Source organism: Pochonia chlamydosporia, chromosome 5 (genome assembly GCF_001653235.2).
Source record: "Pochonia chlamydosporia 170 chromosome 5, whole genome shotgun sequence".
Lineage (NCBI taxonomy): Eukaryota > Fungi > Ascomycota > Sordariomycetes > Hypocreales > Clavicipitaceae > Pochonia > Pochonia chlamydosporia.
In genome coordinates this window covers 803300-825541 of record NC_035794.1, presented here as the reverse complement: position 1 = coordinate 825541, position 22242 = coordinate 803300, and the positions used below count along the sequence as shown (strand labels likewise).

Genomic DNA, 22242 nt, shown 5'->3' with positions numbered 1-22242 from the left:
TTGCTTTGGAGCTAGCTCCATGTTGGACTTGTCTGGTGCAGGTGCAGGTGCTGGGCTTGGCCGGGCTGCATGCAAAGAACCCTGCCAACCCTGCCTGGCTTAGCGCCAAAGGGGATCCCCATGGCCCCAGCTCGTGCTCCAGGGCTCAAGGGCTCAGCGCTCCAGTGCATGCTCCAGAGACGGCATGGTCAATGTTGGCAGCACAGGCAGCAGACAGCTCAACCCTTGTCGCCCAGTTCAACAATCGAACCCGCTGCAACAAACGACACGCCACGCGCCACAGCGAGCGCGCCACACCATTTGATCTCTCCACACCTCTGCATCCAGCGCCCAGCATCCAGCAATTTATCCGCACCCCCCTCTTCCCTTCGCCTTCCATCCATGTCCTCCCTTCCCTTCCCTTTCCTTCCCTTCCCGCGTCACCGTTGACTGATTGACTGTCAACAGCCTGCTCTCAACTGGTCTCTGTGCTCCGTTCTCCGGGTCTTGGCCCGTGCCAGTGTGCTGTTATCCACTCACATCAAAGCCTTCATCTTCTCGTACAAATTCTGTAGCGAATCCCAACGTTTGAGCAGTCACCTCCGAGAACCTTGCGGGATATTTCAAAATGTTTGGTCCATTCTTCCCATTCAAGTCGCCACCACGATAATGCTTTCGGTTAGGCTTGTCATGTAAACCGGTTGGGAAACCTTCAATGTTTCTCTGCCTGTGTGCCAATTACTGTATGTACTGTACCCAAAACCAAATGCACCTAGTATAGACCAGCCAAGTGTCATCAGCACCACCAGGACATCCATTTCATACGTAGTGGGAGAGTCAATGGCTTTTTTGTCTTCTTCTCGACTCTCAGGGACTTGATTTGCTTTTACCTCGACATCGCGACACAAATTGTTAGTTATCGTGCACCAGCCTTGGCCTTGAGATTCGACTGGTCTCTCTTTGATCTTCTGCCCACCACGTAAGCCAAATTGACGCTCAAGCACGTTGCTTGCCCAGCTAACAAGTCCCGGCTCTAGGCAACTGAGAGAGAGAAAAAAAAAATACCACCCCAAGAAGGGATTTTCCCGCAAACTACCCCAGAACCCTTGATCTGATGGCGGCCATCCACACAGTCAAGCCATCATGGAACGAGTGTACACCATTGTGAAATGCCATCTCTAGCCTGCCAAACTGCCAAGCTCCGTTCCCAATCCCCAAGCTCCCATGCTTCCTGCATGTGTCTGGTGCAGTGCAGACCGGGTGGAGCCCAGGAACGACGCAGCAGGGGACAGGGGCTTTGGGGAGACTTTGTTTGTTGTACCCCTACACTCTGAAGCGCACTGCGTGTACAATGTGTTCTGTAGTGCTGGTAGTGTCTGGTGTTCAACATTGAATGCTGTGTAGTTCAATGTTGTGTGGCCAAGCACCTCCATCAAATGCCATGCCGTTTCCTGCATGCTCGTGCAAGCTCACTCGCTCTCTGCTCCTTCCCTGTCTGTTCCCGTGCAACCGTGGGTACCTCCATGGAACCAGAATGAAGTGTTGCCTTTGACACGCTTGCCCAATTGCAGAGTGTGAGTGGTGTCCATCATGTGTGTCAGTTGCTAGCCCCGTGAGGTCACTCTTAGGTACCCACGCTTTCGCCTTGTCACTCTGTGGCTTGAGTCGTACCCTGAGGTCCCTTGTTGTGCTCACTTCATCGACCAAGTGGCATTGCAATGTCTTGCTCGAATTCACCCTTCAGCACAACCAGCATCAGCATGTAATTAGCATCGCTCCTCCATGTCATCTCTGGTGTTTGTTTGCATCTGCCCAAAAGTTTAATCGCGGTCTGGTTGTTTGCCTGGCCCATCGGCTTTTGTTCTGTGGGCTTGGTTTCACCAACCTGTTTGGGGTCTGATCGTTCGTCTCGGCTTTTGTTTCTTGTCGATGCAAGGTCTCCCAACCAGCTTCGGCAAAGCTGCAACCTAGCAAGCCTTTCAATGTAATGTTCTTTCTTTGCACGGTGCTGTATTCCCTTATGGGCAATGAAATGGCACGGCGCCTTCAGGAGAGAGCGCTAAAACGATCCGGTGCCTCGTCAACATTTCTTCAACTCTTCGGCAGCACGGGTAAGGCGTCTGGTCGGTTGTCAAAGTCTGATCTCCTGTCCCAGCTTGAGTCCGGCTGTTCCAGCTCCCAGGCCAGTTGTTGGATGGCACTGGGGTCTGGCCTGAACATCTCTCTGGTTCATGCTGCAAGACCCCAGTGCCTGTCGCGCCACAGTGAACACCACCCACCGGCACCCATCGACACTTTCGACTCATTGTTCCATCTCAATCACATCATTTCGAGTCAGGCCCTATCTGTCCCTTCCTGTCCCTTCTCGTCCCTCATCGGCGAGACATTCCAGGCATATTTGCGCCATTGAGACTTGGTTGTTACCAGTCCTCAGCTGCCCTCGCCCTGTTATGAACAAGGAGCTCATTCTGCCTTCACCGTTGAATAAACTTTGCTCTCCACTCCTTGTCTCCAATTGTTTCCACCCACGTCTCAGCCATGAAATTGTTTGTATTTGATTCTTCACAAGCTCGCTCCTGTTTGTCTTGTCTGGCTCTACTCCGTCCTTTCCTCATGGACCATGAACCGCTGGAGCATGTATTCTGCGTCACGTCACCGACTTTTTACGCCAATGCAATCTGTGTTGCTCTTCATCCAGTCAGCCAGTCTACAATTTCTTGTCCTGGAGTCACACCCTGCACACAGCCTCTCTTTTCACAAGGGTCGTCCGGCTTTAACCCTGGGATTCTGCGGTTCTAAGTTGTGGGTCGAGCTGGGGCATCCATGGAGAGTCCCTTTTCTCACACCCCTCGACCCCCTATGAAAAGCCTTGGGGGTCAGCTTCCACATAATCCTCGACCAAAGACTCTGATCCTACTGCCAAAATCTCGATCTCGATCAATTGCAAAAAGACTCCCGTGGCCTGCTAATGCCCTTGTCCGGTGGCCAAAGGGGAAGTCAGCAGTCGTCCCTTGCCTGCAAATGATTACCAGTTCCTTGAAGTGTTGACGTCAAAACTGCTAGGCTGTCAGGCCCATGGTTGGTTGGCTCGGCGGTTCCTCCGTGCCCAAGCAGAGCCGCAGTGAAATCAACGAATTGACGTTTGGATGACCCAGAGCACAAGCAAAGCAAGACACGATTTTCAAGTGCAACAACGCCGTTCTGACTTGTGCTTCAATGCTCATTTTGCCCAATTTTTGATGGCGAATTTTGTTGCTGCAAGTACCTTTTTTTTCTGCGGGGGAACATTTCCATGTTTGTGATGAAAAACTACAGGAAAGCGGTTCGTTTGCTGATCGATCTCCATCCTCATTGGATTCTTCTCTGGTGTTGAAGGTTCATAATTTGCTGCACAACCTGTCGTATCGCAGCTAATCCAAACACCGAAACGTCGCAAACGGCAACCAGACATGTCCCTGCGGACCGTAGATCCGTATCAAATGGCCTTCTAAAAACTAACTTGGAAAAGAGCGCTCCATAACTGGTTGCTGACGACGATGCAGTCGGTCGTCCCGGTAGTGCCCAAAAGCGACACCAGACCCCGGCAAACCCAGGCCTCTCGCTCACGAAACAAGGCCCCCGCCTTTGGAACTTGGAAGCTGAAGATGGAAATCCAGGGTCGTGCCAGGGTCCAGGGTCAGCTCCACAGCATCGACCAATGATCGGATAGATCGTGAGAACGTCCCAGGGTGAGGGGTTCCTGGGGGTACTTGGAGTACTTGGAGTACGTGATGCCCCTTCCGCCTGACACCACAGCAGCAAACAGGCAGTGCTTGCATTGTCATGGTTGGGTACATGGCCACGACATTGGTGACTCGGGCAGCGCCTGAGCATGCAATTTTGAACAAGACCATGTTGTCATGGATGCATTTTCTTCCCCGCTTCTTGGACAGGTCGAATGGGCATTTTTGTTCATCGCCTGTTGTTTGCCATTGGCCAGCGCGCCCGGCCAAATCCCCGAGTATTGGCGCGGCCATTTTCCTCCGGAAGCCATTGCGTATTTCTGACGTTTGATGAAATCGTTGTCAAAGACAGGTTTTCTGGGTCAGGAGTGTGCCCGCAAACCCTCTCGACCCTTCAAATGTCTCCCGGGCAAGGTTAGGGGACTGGGGCTGTCCAGGAAGCTGCGGATGCCAGGCTTGCGGCGACCGCGACCCCGGTACTCCTCTGAAGCGCTGACATGTACTGTCATACTCCAGTCGTCTCTCCCTGCGGATGGGCCACTCCATTTTACGGGGCACAGAGCTGCATGGTGGAAGGGGGAAGGGGGAGGGAATACAACATGTTCCATAAGCACGAACCAATGTGTCTGTGAGCAAAACGTCCATGTTGACGTCACTCTACCTCGCTTCCATCAGCCCAGCACCAGGCCACATTCGGCAAACAGAACGAATACAATTGGTGGCTCTGATGCCCGGGTAGGCATCACCAGATGGAAAGGTTGGTTGTTGAGACGGCTGAGACAGATCCGAAGGAGCCTGGTGTTGAAATGAAGAGCGCTTTGCTTTGTCACAGAGTCGAGATTGAAGAAAGAAACAAAATGCTCGTTCAGAGAAAGAACAAGAACGTTAGGTAGGTGGTCGGCAGCTGCACCACGAGAGAGAACTCGCTATTGGCCAAAGCGAAAAGAATAAGCGACTCATTGAACATACAGGGAAGAGGCAGAAATCCTTCTGGCCGCACCTGCCTTCCGCGGTTTTCTGCAATTCAAGAACACAACACTAATATCCCAGCTAACTGCTCTTGATGACTCACCAAAGAATCTGAATATCCTAATGATGGCTGATATTTACACTACCAGTTGGTTCCAGATCGTCTTGTTGAATCAAATGGATATATTTTATTGGCCTAACGATATCATGTCCTCGATATGTCCGTATACTTCCTTCTCCTGAGAAACCGTTGAATTTGGACTCGTCCAATTTTCACCGAGCCGCTGGTTACCAAGCTGGCGGTACGACTGGCAGTGTTCAAGAATAGCTGGCGCACCAGTTGACCGCCGTCAGCACACTAACATCAAGTAGGAAATATGCCCAGGACGTGATATTCCGCGGCATGTCACCACATTCTGCGATAATTTCGTCTACAATAAGCGCCGTTACAAGGAAATAAAAGGCATCCTAAATGCAGCCTCCCTGTGTCTTGTCCCGTCCTGGTGAAGGCAGTGTAGATCGCGGCGCCAACGTGGTCGTATCAAGGACAAATTTCTCACACTTCTGCTTCCTCCATCACATGGAGCCACCGGAAAAACTTCGCACATCGGCAAACGAGGTGTGATCGGGCATCGGATAAGCTTGCTGATCGGAGGTCTGCCTGTGTGATCGAAGGTCCGCCACCCTGAAGAGGTTGGAAAAGGGCTCTCAAGGGCAAAGGGTTCATTTGGCACCTCCACAACACCATGGCCCCGCATGCCATGCCCTCTGATGCATGGGGCATGACAAGTTCTTTGCTATTACCCACCAGACGGCCTGGCTGACAACTTGAGGGTGCAGAGAGTTCGCTTTCGAGAGGCCGCATTGCAGTTCCAGGACGGACCGGGCTGCCATTGTAGACGCCAAATGACAGCTTGGCTCTGACCGGAGACATCCAAGTGTGGTCAACCGACAGAAAGAAGCCAAATTCCGGCCCTTGACCCAGGCTGTATGCTTTCTTCCACCGTCGGAGATGCCTGGACGTTGGCGCAAGCGACAAAGAATTGTACAACAAGCAGGACAAGCCACAAGCCCCTGCGACCGACATCAAGCCACTCTCTAGTGAAGTTACAACCCTGATGTGTTCCCAACCCCTAAGGTACATGGTGACTTACCACGGCACACCATAGCATCTAGGGCTCTAACAGCCGTCTCAGGCTTCTTTCGGTCGATTGCGTTGATGCGATAGACTGTCTACTTTGGAACGCACAATTAACTGGAACCACAAACAGGGCAACCATACTCGGTACGCCTTGCAATGCAATGACCCGGAATTCGGGGCTGCTGCGCGATGACTACGCCAGCGTGGGCCGTGTCGTCGACACGACGCATTTCGTGCGTTGGATGTCCATCTGCTTAGAGTTGACGGAAGAAGTGTTCATATCTGAGGCAATCCAGAAATTGCCAATAGCAACGAGATTTGTCCAAGGCGAGCCTCATTTGCAAGAGATATTTAATAATCAACATCACTGGTATTCCCAGATACTCCAATGTCTTATTGCGCCTTGAGACTAAGCGACCCGCTTCGAGACATTGGCATGGATGTTAATCTTGACAAGAAGTACCTTGTTCCCAGGCTCAAAAAGGAAGAAAATGCTGCGAGTAGACCGGCAAATTTCAGTTTGGTGCTCTTGTCTTTCCGAAAATGATCCATCGTGCCTGGCTTCAACGACGTCATAGCCCCTAGAGGAGTGGCGCTGAGCAGTTTGCTTTTTATGGACAAGCGCAAGAAATACACAAGACACATGGGTCGAAGTTGACAAGGCCCGTAGGGTCCCTGCAAGGGTATCAAAAGCACAACTTCGCTAAATCATCAACCAGCTCCGGGACATATAAGTTGGAGGGTGAGAGGGGGTATTGAATGCTTCGATGTTTGAATACGCCCCTGCCGCTGGAAACGCCATGAAGGCCCAAAAGAAGGGTTGGCGACCCCTGTGATGGCTGCTCGTGAATGCTGGGCTGAGGCGCAATCTCCACGGTGTTTTCCTGATGACTGCCTTTGGTACCGTCCCTAGCCCAGGCTGAAAGTTTATTTAGTCCCTCGAAAAGGAAGAAAAGCTCCGGCAGGTTGCAGAGCGAGAGCTGTTTCCGTCCAATTTCGGGGTCGTCAAGAAGATTTACTTGCTTCTTGGTACGTGTGCATTACTTGACAACTTGACGACTACGGCGGTGGCCAATGCATGGTTTGATCTCAGTGTCTTCGGGTTGAGCCACGGGCTGGGGTATTTGAAGCAAAAGACTTGGAATCCTCGAAATTCCCTTTAGCTGAGGATCTACTTTTATGATTTCGGTGCCACAAGCACGCAAATCTGAGGGCCTTGGGCGTCGAGAAGGGATCAATCTCCATCTTGGTCAGACTCGACAAGTTCGATTTCCCCAAAGCAAATCCGGCGAATTTTGAATCAGGCGAGGAGCTGCATCTCAATGACATCATGCAGCACAGAACCTTGTCCACCATCTCCACAGGCCGATATCACAGTTGTTCATAGGTCTCAGACGCTCCCCCATCGATCCTGAATGGTGGCAGGCAAAAGGGACTTGTGGGGTTGGCTTTGTTGGACAAATTTGATGTTCACTTGCCATTCCATACCCTAAAGTCAAGAGAGTGAGGGCGAGGTAAACAGCATCGCAGTGTGCTCTTCACCATATGATCTGAGATCTCGATGCTGTGAAACACGACTCGGTTTCCCACGGGCGGTCAAGTGAGCAAAAAGCAAACCACCCTGCACAATGTGTTGGCTCAGAGAACTTGCGCAGGAGATGCTGAGGCTCGATCCATGGCGCCTGTTGCTTGAAAGCCACAGTTGTACCATTCACCAGGGTGTGTGGATGGACTTTGAAGCAAATGTCGATGTTTCGGATCAAATCGCATGCAGCTTGTTGATAGTCGGAGCGATATTCCTTTTCTTGGTTGCTCCTCTTTCTCACGACCGTTGATCTCCTCTCGTGATGCCATCCTGCAGAGAGCATCATGGTTTCCACCAGTGATGGCAAGTCTTGGTACATCAATTTCTCAATACGGCCTGGCACCTGAGCCACGTACCCTCGATGCCAGACGCAAAGTATATTCGAGAGGGTGCCTACCCCTACCCTCTTGTGACACATTGTGCAGAACAGGAATGATTCGCAAGCCGGCGCGGATCGAGATTGTCGGCGCGGATCCTCTGGAGCCCAGGAATGTGGTAACGGCGGGAGATGGGCACGACGATCGTGCGTGTGGATGTACTCACGGAGAATAACCAAGCTACATGAGACTCATGTGCAAAATCTGATTGACTTTTCAGCAGTTATTTGAAGCAGGGATATACGGATTTGGTGCGGACTTTCGAAAGATAATTCATAACTCCACCAGAATGACCGTTGACGTTGAACCGCATCCGTTGTTAGCAACCTTTCCACGGAACTTTCGGAACCTAGGTTAGCGAAAGCGTATATTGTTGTTTCCCGAAAATGCGCGGCAAGACAATGAATGGACGAAAACCCTTTTTTGTCAGAGCTGAATGCCTGGACCAATGGAGTAGAAATATGTTTGATGATTTACAGGTCAACGTGTACTTGTCGCTTGATTCGCTGCCGTACTGCAAGCCAAGCTATATGCTAACACGATATCACAACAACTTATGACAACCATCCTGGCAATGACCGCAACTCGACAGTGGTGCCTACTCTCTAATACTCAACAAAGTTATCGATCTGCCACTTCGTATCCAAAAGCCAATGGTTTTATAAGCAGAGGATCCGGCAGACCCGGCCCGTTGATGCCACAAACCTTATCCGTGAATAATCCACGCAAAGGCAGCCTAGGTTGTGTGAACTCCAGCAATGTCAACTCAAACCGCATTGAAAACGACCTTATATTAAAGTTGAGGCTGAAATTGCCTGATCCTCGAACAAACTCAACCGATGGCGGCTTCTGCAATATCAGGAATGCTAGTTCAACCTTGATAAGTCGTGAAATAAGTAATCAACCAAGATGGCAACATATATGAAGCCATCACCATCACTCAGTCATTCTCATTGACAACACCGTCTCCCAGAAACTGCCTCGTTGCCAAAACCCCCAGGAGCCAAAAAAGCACCGTGACCATCAACAAAAATGCCCTCCATCACACTCCGAGACGGCGCCCAGCTCTTCTACAAAGACTGGGGCAACCCCAAGGGTTCAATCGTCACATTCTCCCATGGCTGGCCCCTAAGCAGCGACAACTTCGAAAACCAAATGGTCTTCCTCGCCGACAAGGGCTACCGCGTCATCGCCCACGACCGTCGAGGCCATGGCCGCTCCACGCAAACCTGGACAGGCAACAACATGGACACCTTTGTCGACGACCTGGAAGAGCTCTTCTCGCACCTCAACGTCCAAAACGCCATGATGGTAGGCCACTCCCACGGCGGCGGCGAAGTCACCCACTACCTAGGCAAGCACGGCACCAAACGCTTCAAGAAGGCCGTCCTCATCGGCGCGGTGCCTCCCCTCATGCTCAAGACGTCCGCCAATGCAGAAGGCACTGATATGTCCGTGTTTGACTCCTTCCGCGCAGCCATACACAAGGACAGAGCGCAGTTCTTCCTGGATGTTCCCTCCGGGCCCTTCTTTGGCTTCAACAGACCTGGTGTGCAGAAGAGCGAGGGCCAGATTCAAAGCTGGTGGTCCCAGGGTATGGCGTCGAGCTACAAGAGCGTGTATGACTCCATCAAGGATTTTTCTGAGACGGACTTTACGGAGGATTTGAAGAAGATTGATGTGCCGGTTTTGGTGTTGCACGGCGACGATGACCAGGTTGTGCCGATTCAGGCCGCGGGCATGAAGAGCGTCAAGTTGTTGCCCAAGGGGACGCTGAAGGTGTACAAAGGGGGTTCGCATGCCATTCATAATTTGCAAATTGATGAGGTGAATAAGGATTTGTTGACGTTTTTGCAGAGTTAGATGGGTTGGTGTCTAGTAAGGGGTTAGACTAATACCATACTTTGTAAAGTTTCACTATTGTGTCGTCATCTCAGGACGAATGGTGTAGTGAGTTATTGTGAGCAGTGCCATGGATTTGATTTAACGTATACTCTAGCTTGTGACTGTGTATGTACTTGAAGCAAGGTAATGGGCCTGTTAGTGTCATATCAGCCAAGTACTGGAGTGTTGATCTCAATCCGTCAATTCATAACGTCAACCCCCGGAGGTAAAGAGAACTGGACCAAGAGAATAACTAAACAAGGACAAATAGCCTCTTTACAACCCCTCTGGAGGGATGCACCCAAGGATTACAAATAGCCATGGGCTTACCCACAAACCAGAGGCACAAAGTCCCATCCCAGGGGCACGACACAAGTCAAGTTGGTCGTAAAATACGAATACAATCGCCACCAGGTTTTCATGACCAAAAGCTATTTTATCCTATTACTTATTCTTTCACCGCAGGGAGTCTCAGCCCTCTTGCATCTAGCGGAAACATGGCGCCTCTGGGGTTTCACTTGACAACCCTAGTCTGGTTGGCGGTTCTTGCACCTTTTTTTTGCCGTTAGGAGGAGATGAAAATGTGACAACGGACTCTCCTGACGCTTTGGCTGGTTATCCCAGTGCCAGTGCCAGTTCCGGTTGCGGCTATGGTTGCGGTAGTCGCGGCGAGAAGGACCAAGAGCGCGGTGGACTTCATTGTTGCAATGTACGATGTAGTGTAGTGGTACAATGGGAGACGTTGAAGATGAGAGTCTGATGATGACATGAGATTCTGATGATGAAGGGAGTATGAAGAAGAGGAATAGGGTTCTTATATAGCAGCCATGGAGTAGGATTAACTATTCAGCATGCTGTGTGTCCCATTGTCTTTGGATTTTAGAGGCGCGGTGATGTTGAGGGTTTAGATCTCATCTGACATGTCAACTGGCGCGTTGAAGGCTTGGCTTCTAGATGCGTTGGGTCGGATATCATGAAATCCCATCACAACGGTGATTGAACTAGTAGACAGCCATATATCTATCCCTTAAGTATTGCAAATTGACCCAGATGCTTTCCATTGCTTGACCGCCACTGCCTCCAATATCAATGGCCTCTAAGACATATAATCCTCTAGGTGCGATTTACCTAGGTTGAAAATGAAAGGAAAAACAAACATACAACGCCAGTTCGCCATGATCAGTACCGTCCCTTGGCCGTAACTATACACCTCGCCAACTAGGAACCTGCGCCATCTCTTACGCCTCGTTACTCATACACTCCCAAATACGCTTCCCTTACTCTCCCATGACATCCATCACTTGCGAGGTGGTGGCGGCCCCATCTTGGTTGCTCCGGTGTCAACTCTCTTAGCAGCCGGTAAATCAGGTACCTTGAAGCCACCATTGGTCGATGATGATCCCCCAACTTGCGTAAACGTGCCTCCCTTGAACCATCTATCTTCTTCTGCCTTGCGTTTCTTGCTAAGATCCGCCTGGACCTTTGGATCAACCAACTCGAGTCCTTGAACGGGTGTAAAAGCCAGGGACGACGCTGTACCGGTGGCAGAGCCAATGGTGCTTCCCACGCCAGAGGCACGCAGACCCTTTCCTCGCAGATCGATACTGCCTGGTGTCTGCCCAAAGCCTCCAATAGACGAGGCAGCGCCGCCAACGGTGCTGGCACCACCCCATCCCTTGCTCTTGGCACTGAGCTTCGCTCTTGTTCGTTGGTCAATTTGAACCCCTCGGATCCTCCCATCGTTTTGTTGTCCGATCATACCCATGCCTACCGTACCTGAACCGGTGCCGTAGCCAACTTCCTTTTCTTCCTTGCCAAATGCCATTCTGTTCTGGGCTTTGCGCAAGTCCGTCATGGCTACGGCTTCCTTGGCCTTTCGTGCTCGTCTACCTCCACGTTTTCTGGAGGGTTTATCGCCGGGAACAGGTAAGGCTCGTTGTCCCTTGTTTGGAGGTGGTTCGGTAAGTTTCTCGAGACGTTCTAAGCATTGCGATTTCAGCTGGTCTCCAGTTGAGCCATCGGGCGTTGAGTGAATCCGATCAACTCTGGCAGCCAGGACAAGTTTAGCTGCGACAATTCTCATAGCCTGTTTCTTCAGGTCGTTGGGGATGCCGCGAACGAGCTCAGAGTTGTAGAGATATCCCTGTTGGCGAACTCCAATGTTGGTGGCCAGGCCGGCTTGACGCTTTTTCGATCCCCAAGAAGGGATATTGCATGCAGGGGTTTTGGAGAGACCCGTCAAACCACCGGCTGCGTTTAGCAGTTGGGCTGCTGTCAGAGAACCGATGAGGGCCGTCAGGTTTGGCGCAAAGATGTTCATGCGCGACTGCACATATTCCGTCAAAGTCTGCTTTGCTCTGTGCAAGGACACCATCATGGCGCATGCCTGTCGGACTCTATTCAGCTCCTCGGCGCTCAGTTCGTGCCCCTTTGATGTTGTGGCCTCCACGGTGACAACCATGAGTGACGGCCCGTCAAGGACAGCCTTGAGGCCCATCTTCATTGGGTTGTCTGTAGACGTCTGTAGCGCCTTGATACTCTCCGAACTCATCGGTCCATTTCCAATAATGGATACCACCTTGGCATATTCCAGCGGCGTCGTGACCAGCCGCTCGAGTTCGGGAAATCGCGTCGAATAGTGATCGCGGATAAATTTGTGCACAAGAACCACTTCGCCATCAATCATGGTTGACAGGCTGTTCGATTGCGTCAACAAGTGGTACTCGGGATGATCCTCAATGTTGCCAACGTTTGTCGTCTGGGTGGACGCTTGCGATCGGTAGTGCTCAATTTTCTGTAGCGTTCGGGCCAAAATGTCAGGGCTGCGTCTCAAAGGACTGGATGTAAACGAGCCGTCTTTCAAGACCGTAATCGACGTCATCCTGGATGGGGATATACTAACCTCGAGAACGGGTTCCAAAGTCTGCATCAAGCTTGCGACACTGCGAACATCTTTTACCGCTCCAAGCTGCATCTTTTCTACCTTGGCTTTCGTCGCCTCGGTGTCCTCAACATCGTTCATCTCCTTTGCATCCTCCTCGTCGGAATCTTCCTTGTCGCCATCAACGTCCATAGCGTCGTGGTTGCCATTTTGTTGGGGTTGTTGTTCGTCGTGCACGAGGCCGTCATTCTCGTTTTCCTCAGCTTCGTCCCCCGAGCTGCCAAAATCGTTCAAAAGCTCGTCCGCGACAGTAGACATGGCGGCGGCTGCAAGAGGAAAGCACGAAAACTGCCGGTAGGTCTATGTGTCAGTGAGTGCGGCGAAAATTATGAAATTTTGCTGGCTGATAGTAGATGGCGAGAGGGATGGATGGCAAATAAATAAACTTTCAAATGGAAGTTCAGTTCAGGCTGCGAGGCTGAGAGGTGATGTCCAAGGATAAAGTGGCCCGTGCGCTGACCAACAAACAGCAAGCAAATCTTATCACCGATAAGTGGCAGCCAAACTTTAGCCTCGTTTTGACACCACCGACAAACACCACGCACGAAAACGTGAGGGTGAGTGCCTCACGAACCACTAATCTGCGCAATTCAGAGTGGAAGTAAGGCGCGTTTGGGCACTCGTTCAGGATGGAGTCGTCAAGGGGCCCTCCGAGGGTCAAGAACAAGGCCGCTGCGCCCGTTCAAATCAGTGCAGAACAACTGCTTCGCGAAGCTGTCGACCGTCAAGAAGTCGGCATCGAGACTCCGACACAAAAGTTTACCGATCTCGAGGAGCTTCACGAATACCAGGGAAGAAAGCGCAAGGGCTTTGAGGATTACGTCCGTCGGAATCGCATCAATTTGAAGAACTGGACGCAGTATGCGCAATGGGAGCTGGAACAAAAGGAGTTTGCGCGCGCGAGATCCGTCTTCGAGCGAGCCCTCGATGTCCTGCCTCACAATGTCGTCCTATGGATTCGGTACATTGAGGCGGAGATGAAGTCGAGAAATATCAATCACGCGCGAAACTTGCTGGACCGTGCCGTCACCATTCTTCCTCGAGTCGATAAGCTGTGGTACAAGTATGTGTACATGGAGGAGATGCTGGGCAACATCCCCGGCACCAGACAAGTATTCGACCGATGGATGCAATGGCAGCCCGACGAAGCGGCCTGGAGCGCCTACATCAAGTTGGAGAAGCGGTACGGTGAATTTGAGCGAGCGCGAGCCATTTTCGAAAGCTTTACCGTGGTTCATCCCGAGCCGCGCAACTGGATCAAATGGGCCAAATTCGAGGAAGAGTACGGAACAAGCGAGCTGGTCCGAGAGGTTTTTGGAAACGCTGTAGAGTCACTGGGCGACGAGTTCGTCGATGAAAGGCTGTTCATTGCGTACGCCCGATTCGAATCCAAACTCAATGAGTATGAGCGTGCCCGTGCCATTTACAAATACGCACTGGATAGGCTCCCGCGGTCAAAATCAGTGCTACTACATAAAGCCTACACCACATTTGAGAAGCAATTCGGCGACAAGGACGGAGTCGAAGACGTGGTGCTGTCAAAGCGAAGAGTCTACTACGAGGAACAAGTCAAGGAGAATCCCAAAAATTACGACGCATGGTTCGACTACGCCGGGCTGGAGGAATCATCCCGAGATGTAGATCGGATCCGAGACGTCTACGAAAGAGCAGTCGCTCAACTACCACCCACGCAGGAGAAGCGCCACTGGCGCCGCTACATCTACCTCTGGATATTCTACGCCATCTGGGAGGAATTAGAAGGCCAGGATATCGAGCGAGCGCGACAAATATACAGCACATGCCTCAACCTCATCCCCCACAAGAAATTCACCTTTGCCAAAATCTGGCTCCTCGCAGCCCAATTCGAAGTGCGCCACGGCCAACTCACCGCAGCGCGCAAGCTCCTTGGCCGCGCCATCGGCACGTGTCCCAAGGACAAAATCTTCAACGGCTACATCGACCTCGAGCGCAAGCTATTCGAGTTCGTGCGCTGCCGCACCCTATACGAGAAACACATCGAATACAATCCAGCCAACTGCCAAACGTGGATAAAATTCGCAGAGCTAGAGCGCGGCCTGGACGACCTCGACCGCACGCGGGCCATCTTCGAACTCGCCGTCAACCAGCAACAGCTTGACATGCCCGAACTCCTCTGGAAAGCATACATTGACTTTGAAGAAGAAGAGGGCGAGTACGAGCGCACCCGCGAGCTCTACGAACGTCTCCTCGAGAAGACGGACCATGTCAAAGTCTGGATCAGCTACGCCCACTTTGAGATCAACATCCCCGAGGAGGAAGAGGATGAAGAGAACGCCGAGGACCAGCCGCTCAGTGAGGAGGCGAAGGCCCGTGCGCGAAAGGTCTTTGAACGCGCGCACAAGAGCATGCGCGACAAGGACCTCAAGGAGGAGCGGGTGTCGCTGCTTAATGCGTGGTTGTCGTTTGAGCGGGAGCACGGGTCGGAGGAAGACATTGACAATGTGCAGAGGCAGATGCCGAGGAGGACCAAGAAGCGCAGGTTGTTGGAGGATGATACGTACGAGGAGTACTTTGATTATGTGTTCCCTGCGGATGATCAGCAGGCGAAGAATTTGTCTAATATTCTGGCTATGGCACAGAAGTGGAAGCAGACGGGGGGTGAGTTGTCAGGCGCCTAATTGTAGAGTAATACTATGGATGGTTCATCGTCATATTGATGGAAGTGAAAGTGTGATGTTTGTAGAATGTGTAAATGATTTAGTTGTAAGCAACAGCACATGTGACACGTAGTCAATAATAAGAGCGTGGAAGATAAAATTCAACGGCTGGCAAAAAAATAGGGGAACCGTTGTGTGAAACTTGACATTTGTGTGTTAGATTTATAAACTAAAATAACCTCTGATCCTACAACAAAGGCCGTGTAGCTCAATGGCAGAGCGTCTGACTACGATGTTCTCATTAGACAGTATCAGTAATCAGAAGGTCGCAGGTTCGACCCCTGTCTCGGTCATTCTTTTTTTGCACTTTTCACAACTTGTCTTTTTTGTCCCGACTATACTCGTTGAGTTCTTGGATCTATCTTAACAGGTTAATGGTGTTGTGCTCATCTTTTTTTGTGTTTGCTTTTTGTTGGTTATCGGTTGTCTCATCCTTGGTTACTCGTACTTGCCTTTCACTGCTCATTACTTACAACTCACCACCCCGTACATATTCGTACTTTTTACTTTCTAGGTTATTCTCATTGTCACTTTATCAAGACCGACAACGACGGAAGAAGACCATTCCTTATTGATGAACACTCAGTATGTCCATCGTCAGTCATGCAAGCAGCGCGGGCACCAGACACAGATATCCGTCCATTCTGCTCCAACTGGTGATGTCATAGCCAGCCCCCGCCAAAAGATGCCCATTCCAAGGCCAAGCAAGGCCCATCGCTCAGCTCAAAGTGGCGTTTCGTCATTCTCATGCTCCCGCTTGAAATGCCCATTTAGGTCGCATTCACTTCTGAATCGAGATTGTGCCTCGCATCCCTGCAGATATGCTGTACGCCATTTTTATTCCAGTGTAAAGCCCGTCGTCGTTTCATCATTCATTCATACGGTTCATCCTTCTATCTACTGCGACGTAACACAAAGTAACTTCAGCAAAAACGTTGGCTGCACAAAAGTAGCAACCACTCATAACCAGCCAGTAAGACCAGCAAGTAACACGCAACGCAAAACATAGGTCCAAGGATAGCCCCCAAATTCCTATTCGTAATGCCATAGATTCCGGCCCTTCCCCACCAGTCTACCTTGCACACAATAATGCTTTTCGTCTTCCTGCTCGTTTCAACTACACACACCCTAGTCCACAGAGCCGACTTTTCCGAGTAGTATGCGGCACGGTCCTGCCCTTCCACCACTAAGCAAGGAACACACGTTGGATCGATGATGAGTGCCTCCACCTCTTTCTTTTATTTAGCGCCTCCATATCGTGCCTTTGTTCATGGCTGGCAAGGTCTCTGGAATCCTGGCACCAGTTCTCTCGCCTGTGACATGCATTCTTGCCTGTCAAACGAGATCCGGTGTCTCGGCTCATACCCTTCTTTGCCCCTTCCAGCAACCAACGACTCATCCCCATTGGGTCAAAGTCAAAAGTCGTGACACATGGGGGGCCATCAACTCTTCTAGTAGCGGCGATCTATCACAAGATTGGTCATTAGTTATCGGTTTAATGCAGGTTGAAAAAGAGATAATTTGTTAATGGAAAAAGACGGTAAGAAGCAGAAAAAGAATAGACTTGGGCCAGTGTGAAGATCGTGGCAGAGGGTTGTATGCCGAGAGTTCCGTGAGATGACAGCTCTGTCAAACAAACTCGCCAGAATTCCCCCAGCATGCAGTTATTGTGTCCACGCCACGCAGCACAAGCGACAGTCGCCGGGCCACAAATGCTCTTCTTGACTCTGTCGGCGCGCGTTTATCATGCAGCGCCATGTTCCTAGTAATGCCCACAGCAGCCAAAAACGCCATGCTCAAAACTGTCAAAAAAACATGCCAACAAGCTGGACACGATGTACATAATCGCTGACAATGCCGGCGCTTCAACAAAGAAGACGTGTTGTCGTCATAAATGTCATTCAGTCATCTCAAAGAGTATACCGCTTGGCTACGTCCTTTGTTGACAAGCCATTCTTAGTATACTCTAGATTGCATGCAGCACTGCGGAGCAAGAAGACCGTCTCGCTCATCGACCGTAGCCCATGGGAGGTGCAGGAAGCCTGCCTGAACCATACGGATTATCGTCGTAATACCGTGGCCCATAGTCAGACCTGTAAAGGTCGTCCTCATCACGATAACGAGACGGTGCCCAGCTTTCGGCTCTCCGCGGGGTATCCCCCGGACCGTTGCCTCTTTGCCGCCGCTTCTCTCGTTTCTCGTGGCGAAGAGCCTTTTCCTGCTTGAAAACCTTGCACTCGTGGGTCATCTCTTTGGCCTCTTTCATCTCTTCAATGGCGCCTTTAATGCCCATGGCGGCAATACCGACGGACGCTGCATCCTTCATGATGGCCTTGGTCTTGAGCTTTTTGGCCTCGGCCGGACTGAGCCGACCTTCCTTGACAGCCCTTTGCCGTGCATTCCTCTTCCCCACGCTTTGATAAACCCCGTGTACCGCGTGGATTGACGCAACAGTAGCAAGACCGGTAGTAATAATCTGCTTACCTCTCATCTTTCTGGCTTTCCTCTCGTCTTCATCCGAATCGCCCAGGTCGGAGTCGGATCCGTAACGGCTTCCACCTCGTCTACGAGACGAGTCTCGCCGGCCACCACCCCCACGTCTGTCGTATCCGTAGTCATCCCCTCCGCGGCTGCGGCCGCCTCCATGGCGGCCATCATCACTGTATTCATCAGAGTATCTTCGAGATCGTCGTGAAGAGCCTCGATCATCAAAGTCGTCCTGGTCGCGACGTCGGTGGTCATCGGCCACAGCGACGGCTCCGCTGCCGATTCCCAGTTTCGCCAAGCTGTTGCGAGCCTTGTCGACTACACTGCGGCTGCGGCTACGCTGCCTTCTGTCCGGCGACCCGTCTCTCGAGTCATAGCTCCGTCCCCGGCTGTCAGCACGACTCCGAGACCGTGAACGGTGATCCAGCGCTGCCTTGGCTCCTAGAGCACCCAAGCCAGCAGTAGCCAGAGCTGCCAGGCCGCTTCCGCCGCCTCCATTTCCACCCTGTGAACGGGCACGAGATCGGGATCGGCTTCGTCCAGTTGCCTTGTCTTCCTCGATGTCCTTCTTGGAGCCATTGATGAGACGGTTTCCCACCAAACCACCGATAACCGACTCAGCGAGACCCAATTTACCGTGGTTCTCTCCCTGGGCAGCATCGACTGTAGCAGCACCAGCTGCGGCGGTGAGAATGCGCTTCGTCTTTTCACCTTTCCAACCGCCGGGCTCCTTTGCCACGCGAAATGCTTCGGTGGCGCCTGCGAGCAGAGACGCCATGGCAGCCTTTTGCATCTTGTTGGCTCCGGAACCACTGGTTCGGGAGCGGGGCGAACCGGCACGGGACCGCGACGGGCTACCACCACGGCTTCGGTTGTCAGAGTGCCTGTCGTCGTCTTTGCCTCCACCAGTCAGTGTCTTGACAGCGGCACCGAGACCAGTGGCGGCGAGAGCGCTCTCGAGGAAGTTTTTGTGACCCTTTTTGTGCTTGTCATCCTCGTCCTCAGAATAGTACTCGGTGATTTGTCCATCACGGCCACGGTGGAGGATGTAATTGGTCTTCTGGTCCTTTTTCGCTTGCTGCTTGCTGTAGAACTCGGCACCTTGATATCCTGCCAACGCACCAAAACCGGCCAAGGCGACGGATGAGAGGGGGTTTCGGTGTACTTCGACTCCATCCTGTTTTGCTTCATAGCGGTCGTAAATTTCTTTTCCGCCTGCAAGAAGGGCGGCGCCGGCGACGGCTGCAATAATCTTTTCCTGCTTAGACATGCTCTTGTGCTTGGACCTACGCTCCTCTTCCTCATAGTAAGATCCCCCGCGACGTAAATGGCGATCATGATCCCGTTCACGAGATCTGTCGTAACGAGGGTCGTGGCGGTAATCGTAGTCATCATCGTAATAGCCGCCGCGGTCGTGGTCAGCGGAGCGGGCTCTGCGAATATCCCGGCCACTGGGCGGGGGGAAGTCTCGGCGGATTTCCTCAACAGACAAGTCACTGTCCTCTCTAGCGCGAGGAACTAGTTCTCTGGACACAACAGGTCGTCCATAGTCGCGAGAGTCAAGAAAGCGAGGATCTCTGTCGTCTCGCCGCTCCTCTCGCACGTATCGTCGGGGTGCGTCCCGCTCATAGGGGTCGTAGCTGGCCATTTCCAGCAGGCGGGGGTGAAATGTTACTGAAAGTGGCGGGTAGAGGGTGATGTAATGCCTGCTTGGCTGTGTGTGTGCGTGCGTGTGTATGTATGTGTGAATGTCTGCACACGAAACAGAAACGGGAACAAAGGCACAAGAAACGGCAATCCGCTTGCCAAAATACAAAACCAGCACGAAAGCAAACGGCCAGGTGTTGGATGGCAAGATATTCAGGAGTATGAAGGAGGAGGAAAATCAAGGCAGGGCTGTTGGCGTAAGAGAAGGGGCCTTTGGAACTGGTGTCATGGTTGACCTCAGTTGCTCAGGTCAAGTGGTAGAGAAAGTGGCTCTGCCCGCCCACTGAAGCTGATTCTGGCGACCCAAAGGAGGGGCAGAGGCTGGGCATCCCCCTCCAAGACTCTCTTGTGGCTGGAGATGATGTCTGGTTTGGTCAGACATGGACGCCATCTCTTCTGGAGGAGACAGGAGAACAAAGACAAGGTGGGCATCGCCCGCTCGGTGGAGATGACACACAATCCAATCCACGGGACGGAGAGCAAGGCAAAAGGCGTGGCCCGTCCGTCAGCAAGGGCCGCCAGTTCGATGGGGCTGGCCGTGTCGTGGCTTTTTTGGTGCAGCATTTGAGTGTCTGCGTCGATGACAAGGGGTGCTGGACAAATCAGCGTCGGCCAAACCTGCGAGCGAGGGCATTGCGCACAATATTTCCATGCTATTGGCGTGGTGCTCTGCAACTGCCGTGAGTGATGAGGTGTTAGGTGATGACTGCGCAACGGACATGGATGATGCTTGATGTCTTCGTTAAGAAGTGACGTGAATCAAGTACGTCTACGGACGAGATGAGGACCGTTGACTCTGGCAGATCGGGGCATAGAATGCTCCGACCCTGATTCTACACCCGAATCCTTCACGTTTGCACAATACTGCACAAACGTTGCATTGAAGATTGTGGAAAGAGCTCGGAGGCCGCTCCTGCCTAATTCGCCACCTTCTGGCACCGCCTCAAGGCTGCCTGTCTGCCACACTTGGCTCAGGCAGCTGAGAACTTTAGACGAGACACGGAAGATTGACGTCGTCAACCCCAACGCGATGTCATTGTGGGAGGGTTCAGTGAGGCTCAGCCACCAGTTCGTCCCATGATCAGGATTGCTCTGGCATTGAAAACTGTTGGGATGCGTCTAGAACTGCACAATCCAAGGGTCGCTTCGACCTTCCACGTGGTGCAGCCAATATCACTTATCCCGCGGTGTTCTTCGATGGAGCTGTGTTGACACTGGTGTACCAGAAGACGGCCAAATTGCAAAGACGAGGGCGGCGGCAATCTTTATTTACAGTCGCAGCGACACAGGACCGAAACCCTACTATGGAAGATGATTGCGAACATGGAGAGAATCGAATTATCTTTATGAACAGAATGGAGACCATGGTGTCGTGGGACTCGATATCCCATCTAAAGCTACGCCAAGCACGAGCACTGACAGAATCGACGGTGCGTCAAAACACAACATACATCATATGGACTAGCATTTAACATCAGAGGTTGAAGTGAAATTGCCTGATTTTCATCTTCCTGGCGTTTCTGAACACCAACCCCGTGCTTGTCAGCCAGCATATCAACCAACTGCACTGAGAACGCGAGAGGACTTTACGAGTTGAAAGTCTTTGCGAGGGTGTACTCTCTACAGCCAGCATTCGTGGTATTGTATGGTTTTGACCTTTCACCGAATCACAGGAACCACAGTGAAATAGCTTAGACCTATTTCATTCAGCTGGGTATCATTTAGTCAGATCCCATTTACACAGTCAAATGCAGCGTGCTTCTTGCACATACACAGCAACTTCATTTCTGCACTCGCAACAAAAAGAACGAATAACTTCCCCGTAAACCTCACCCCACTGCACTACAAACATCTCAGTACAAGTCAACTGTATATCCAAATAACTACCTAGGTATATACAACAACACTCATCTCACATTGCACAAATCTCACCACGTAACACAAGCAGATCCCCGCTCTCCATCCACGCACTTCCCCTAAATCGCCACAGCCAACCCAGCAAGCGCAACAACACCAACCACAAACCCGTGAGCCGTAGGCCCAGCAGCAGGATTAGACGTCGGGCTCCCAGTACCACTACTAGACCCAGAACCGCTCTGCGTACCGCTCGTACCAGACCCAGTGGTAGTACCCGGCGCAGAAGCGCTAGTCTGGCCAGAAGTAACGGTCGGAACACCACTACACAATCAGCCATCTATATCACGATACGTCTTGCAAAACATACCTCGTCGTCGGGTCAGGCGTGATATGCCCAATCGTAGTAGGCCCAACCGTCTCCGAAGGCTGCGACCCAGACACAGTCCCTGAAGTCCCTCCGCTAGGCGTCCCAGTAGACAAAGAAGGCACAGGCAGAATCGTCAAGACCCCAGTCGAAGACTCATTCGGCGTCGGCTGCGGGGGGATAGAAAACAACCGCCTATCCAAATTAGTTTCCTTTCCAAAGGTACAAGGTACACATACGTACGTGTCTTGCGCGCAGACCACGCTGGCAAGTGTAGCTAGAGCCATGTAATACTTCATCATGTCGGTAATGCGAACCCAACCTTGGCCCATAAATTTTGTGAGGTCGGGGAGCCCAGTCATTTATAGATTCATCGGAGAGTGTTTGTGAAACAGATCGGCTGCTGGGGGTTGGATTATGCTTGATAAGTGGCGTTGACCTGCCGGATGGGGATGGACTTTTGGTCACGGCAGTGTGTTTGGTCCATGGTCCATGCAGGCACGTCCTCTTATTTGGTGGGCGATGAATTTGAT

General features: G+C 51.8%; 6 protein-coding genes and 1 non-coding gene across 7 annotated transcripts; 3 read left to right on the top strand and 4 right to left on the bottom strand.

Annotated features, from left to right (window-relative positions):
• Positions 1-7349: 7349 nt before the first annotated feature.
• VFPPC_16181 (hypothetical protein) lies at positions 7350-7715 on the bottom strand (the record flags this gene model as incomplete). The annotated part of the gene is made up of 1 exon (XM_018293934.1): positions 7350-7715. One exon carries the CDS (start codon positions 7713-7715, stop codon positions 7350-7352), a length of 366 nt encoding a protein of 121 aa, XP_018141553.1.
• Positions 7716-8805: 1090 nt separating this feature from the next.
• On the top strand, positions 8806-9636 carry VFPPC_05548 (non-heme chloroperoxidase; the record flags this gene model as incomplete). The annotated part of the gene is made up of 1 exon (XM_018284724.2): positions 8806-9636. The coding sequence occupies one exon, from the start codon at positions 8806-8808 to the stop codon at positions 9634-9636; it is 831 nt and encodes a 276-aa protein (XP_018141552.1).
• Positions 9637-10954: 1318 nt separating this feature from the next.
• Positions 10955-12856, bottom strand: VFPPC_05547 (pre-mRNA splicing factor; the record flags this gene model as incomplete). The annotated part of the gene is made up of 1 exon (XM_018284723.1): positions 10955-12856. One exon carries the CDS (start codon positions 12854-12856, stop codon positions 10955-10957), a length of 1902 nt encoding a protein of 633 aa, XP_018141551.1.
• Positions 12857-13227: 371 nt separating this feature from the next.
• VFPPC_05546 (pre-mRNA splicing factor CLF1) lies at positions 13228-15255 on the top strand (the record flags this gene model as incomplete). The annotated part of the gene is made up of 1 exon (XM_018284722.1): positions 13228-15255. The coding sequence occupies one exon, from the start codon at positions 13228-13230 to the stop codon at positions 15253-15255; it is 2028 nt and encodes a 675-aa protein (XP_018141550.1).
• Positions 15256-15491: 236 nt separating this feature from the next.
• Positions 15492-15587, top strand: VFPPC_17301. The gene has a single exon. It is a non-coding gene; the product is annotated as a tRNA-Arg (tRNA).
• Positions 15588-17302: 1715 nt separating this feature from the next.
• Positions 17303-19429, bottom strand: VFPPC_05545 (hypothetical protein; the record flags this gene model as incomplete). Its single annotated transcript, XM_018284721.1, has 1 exon — positions 17303-19429. One exon carries the CDS (start codon positions 19427-19429, stop codon positions 17303-17305), a length of 2127 nt encoding a protein of 708 aa, XP_018141549.1.
• Positions 19430-21464: 2035 nt separating this feature from the next.
• Positions 21465-22071, bottom strand: VFPPC_05543 (hypothetical protein; the record flags this gene model as incomplete). The annotated part of the gene is made up of 3 exons (XM_018284720.1): positions 21465-21666; positions 21713-21904; positions 21953-22071. The coding sequence occupies 3 exons, from the start codon at positions 22069-22071 to the stop codon at positions 21465-21467; spliced, it is 513 nt and encodes a 170-aa protein (XP_018141548.1).
• Between the last annotated feature and the right edge of the window lie 171 nt (positions 22072-22242).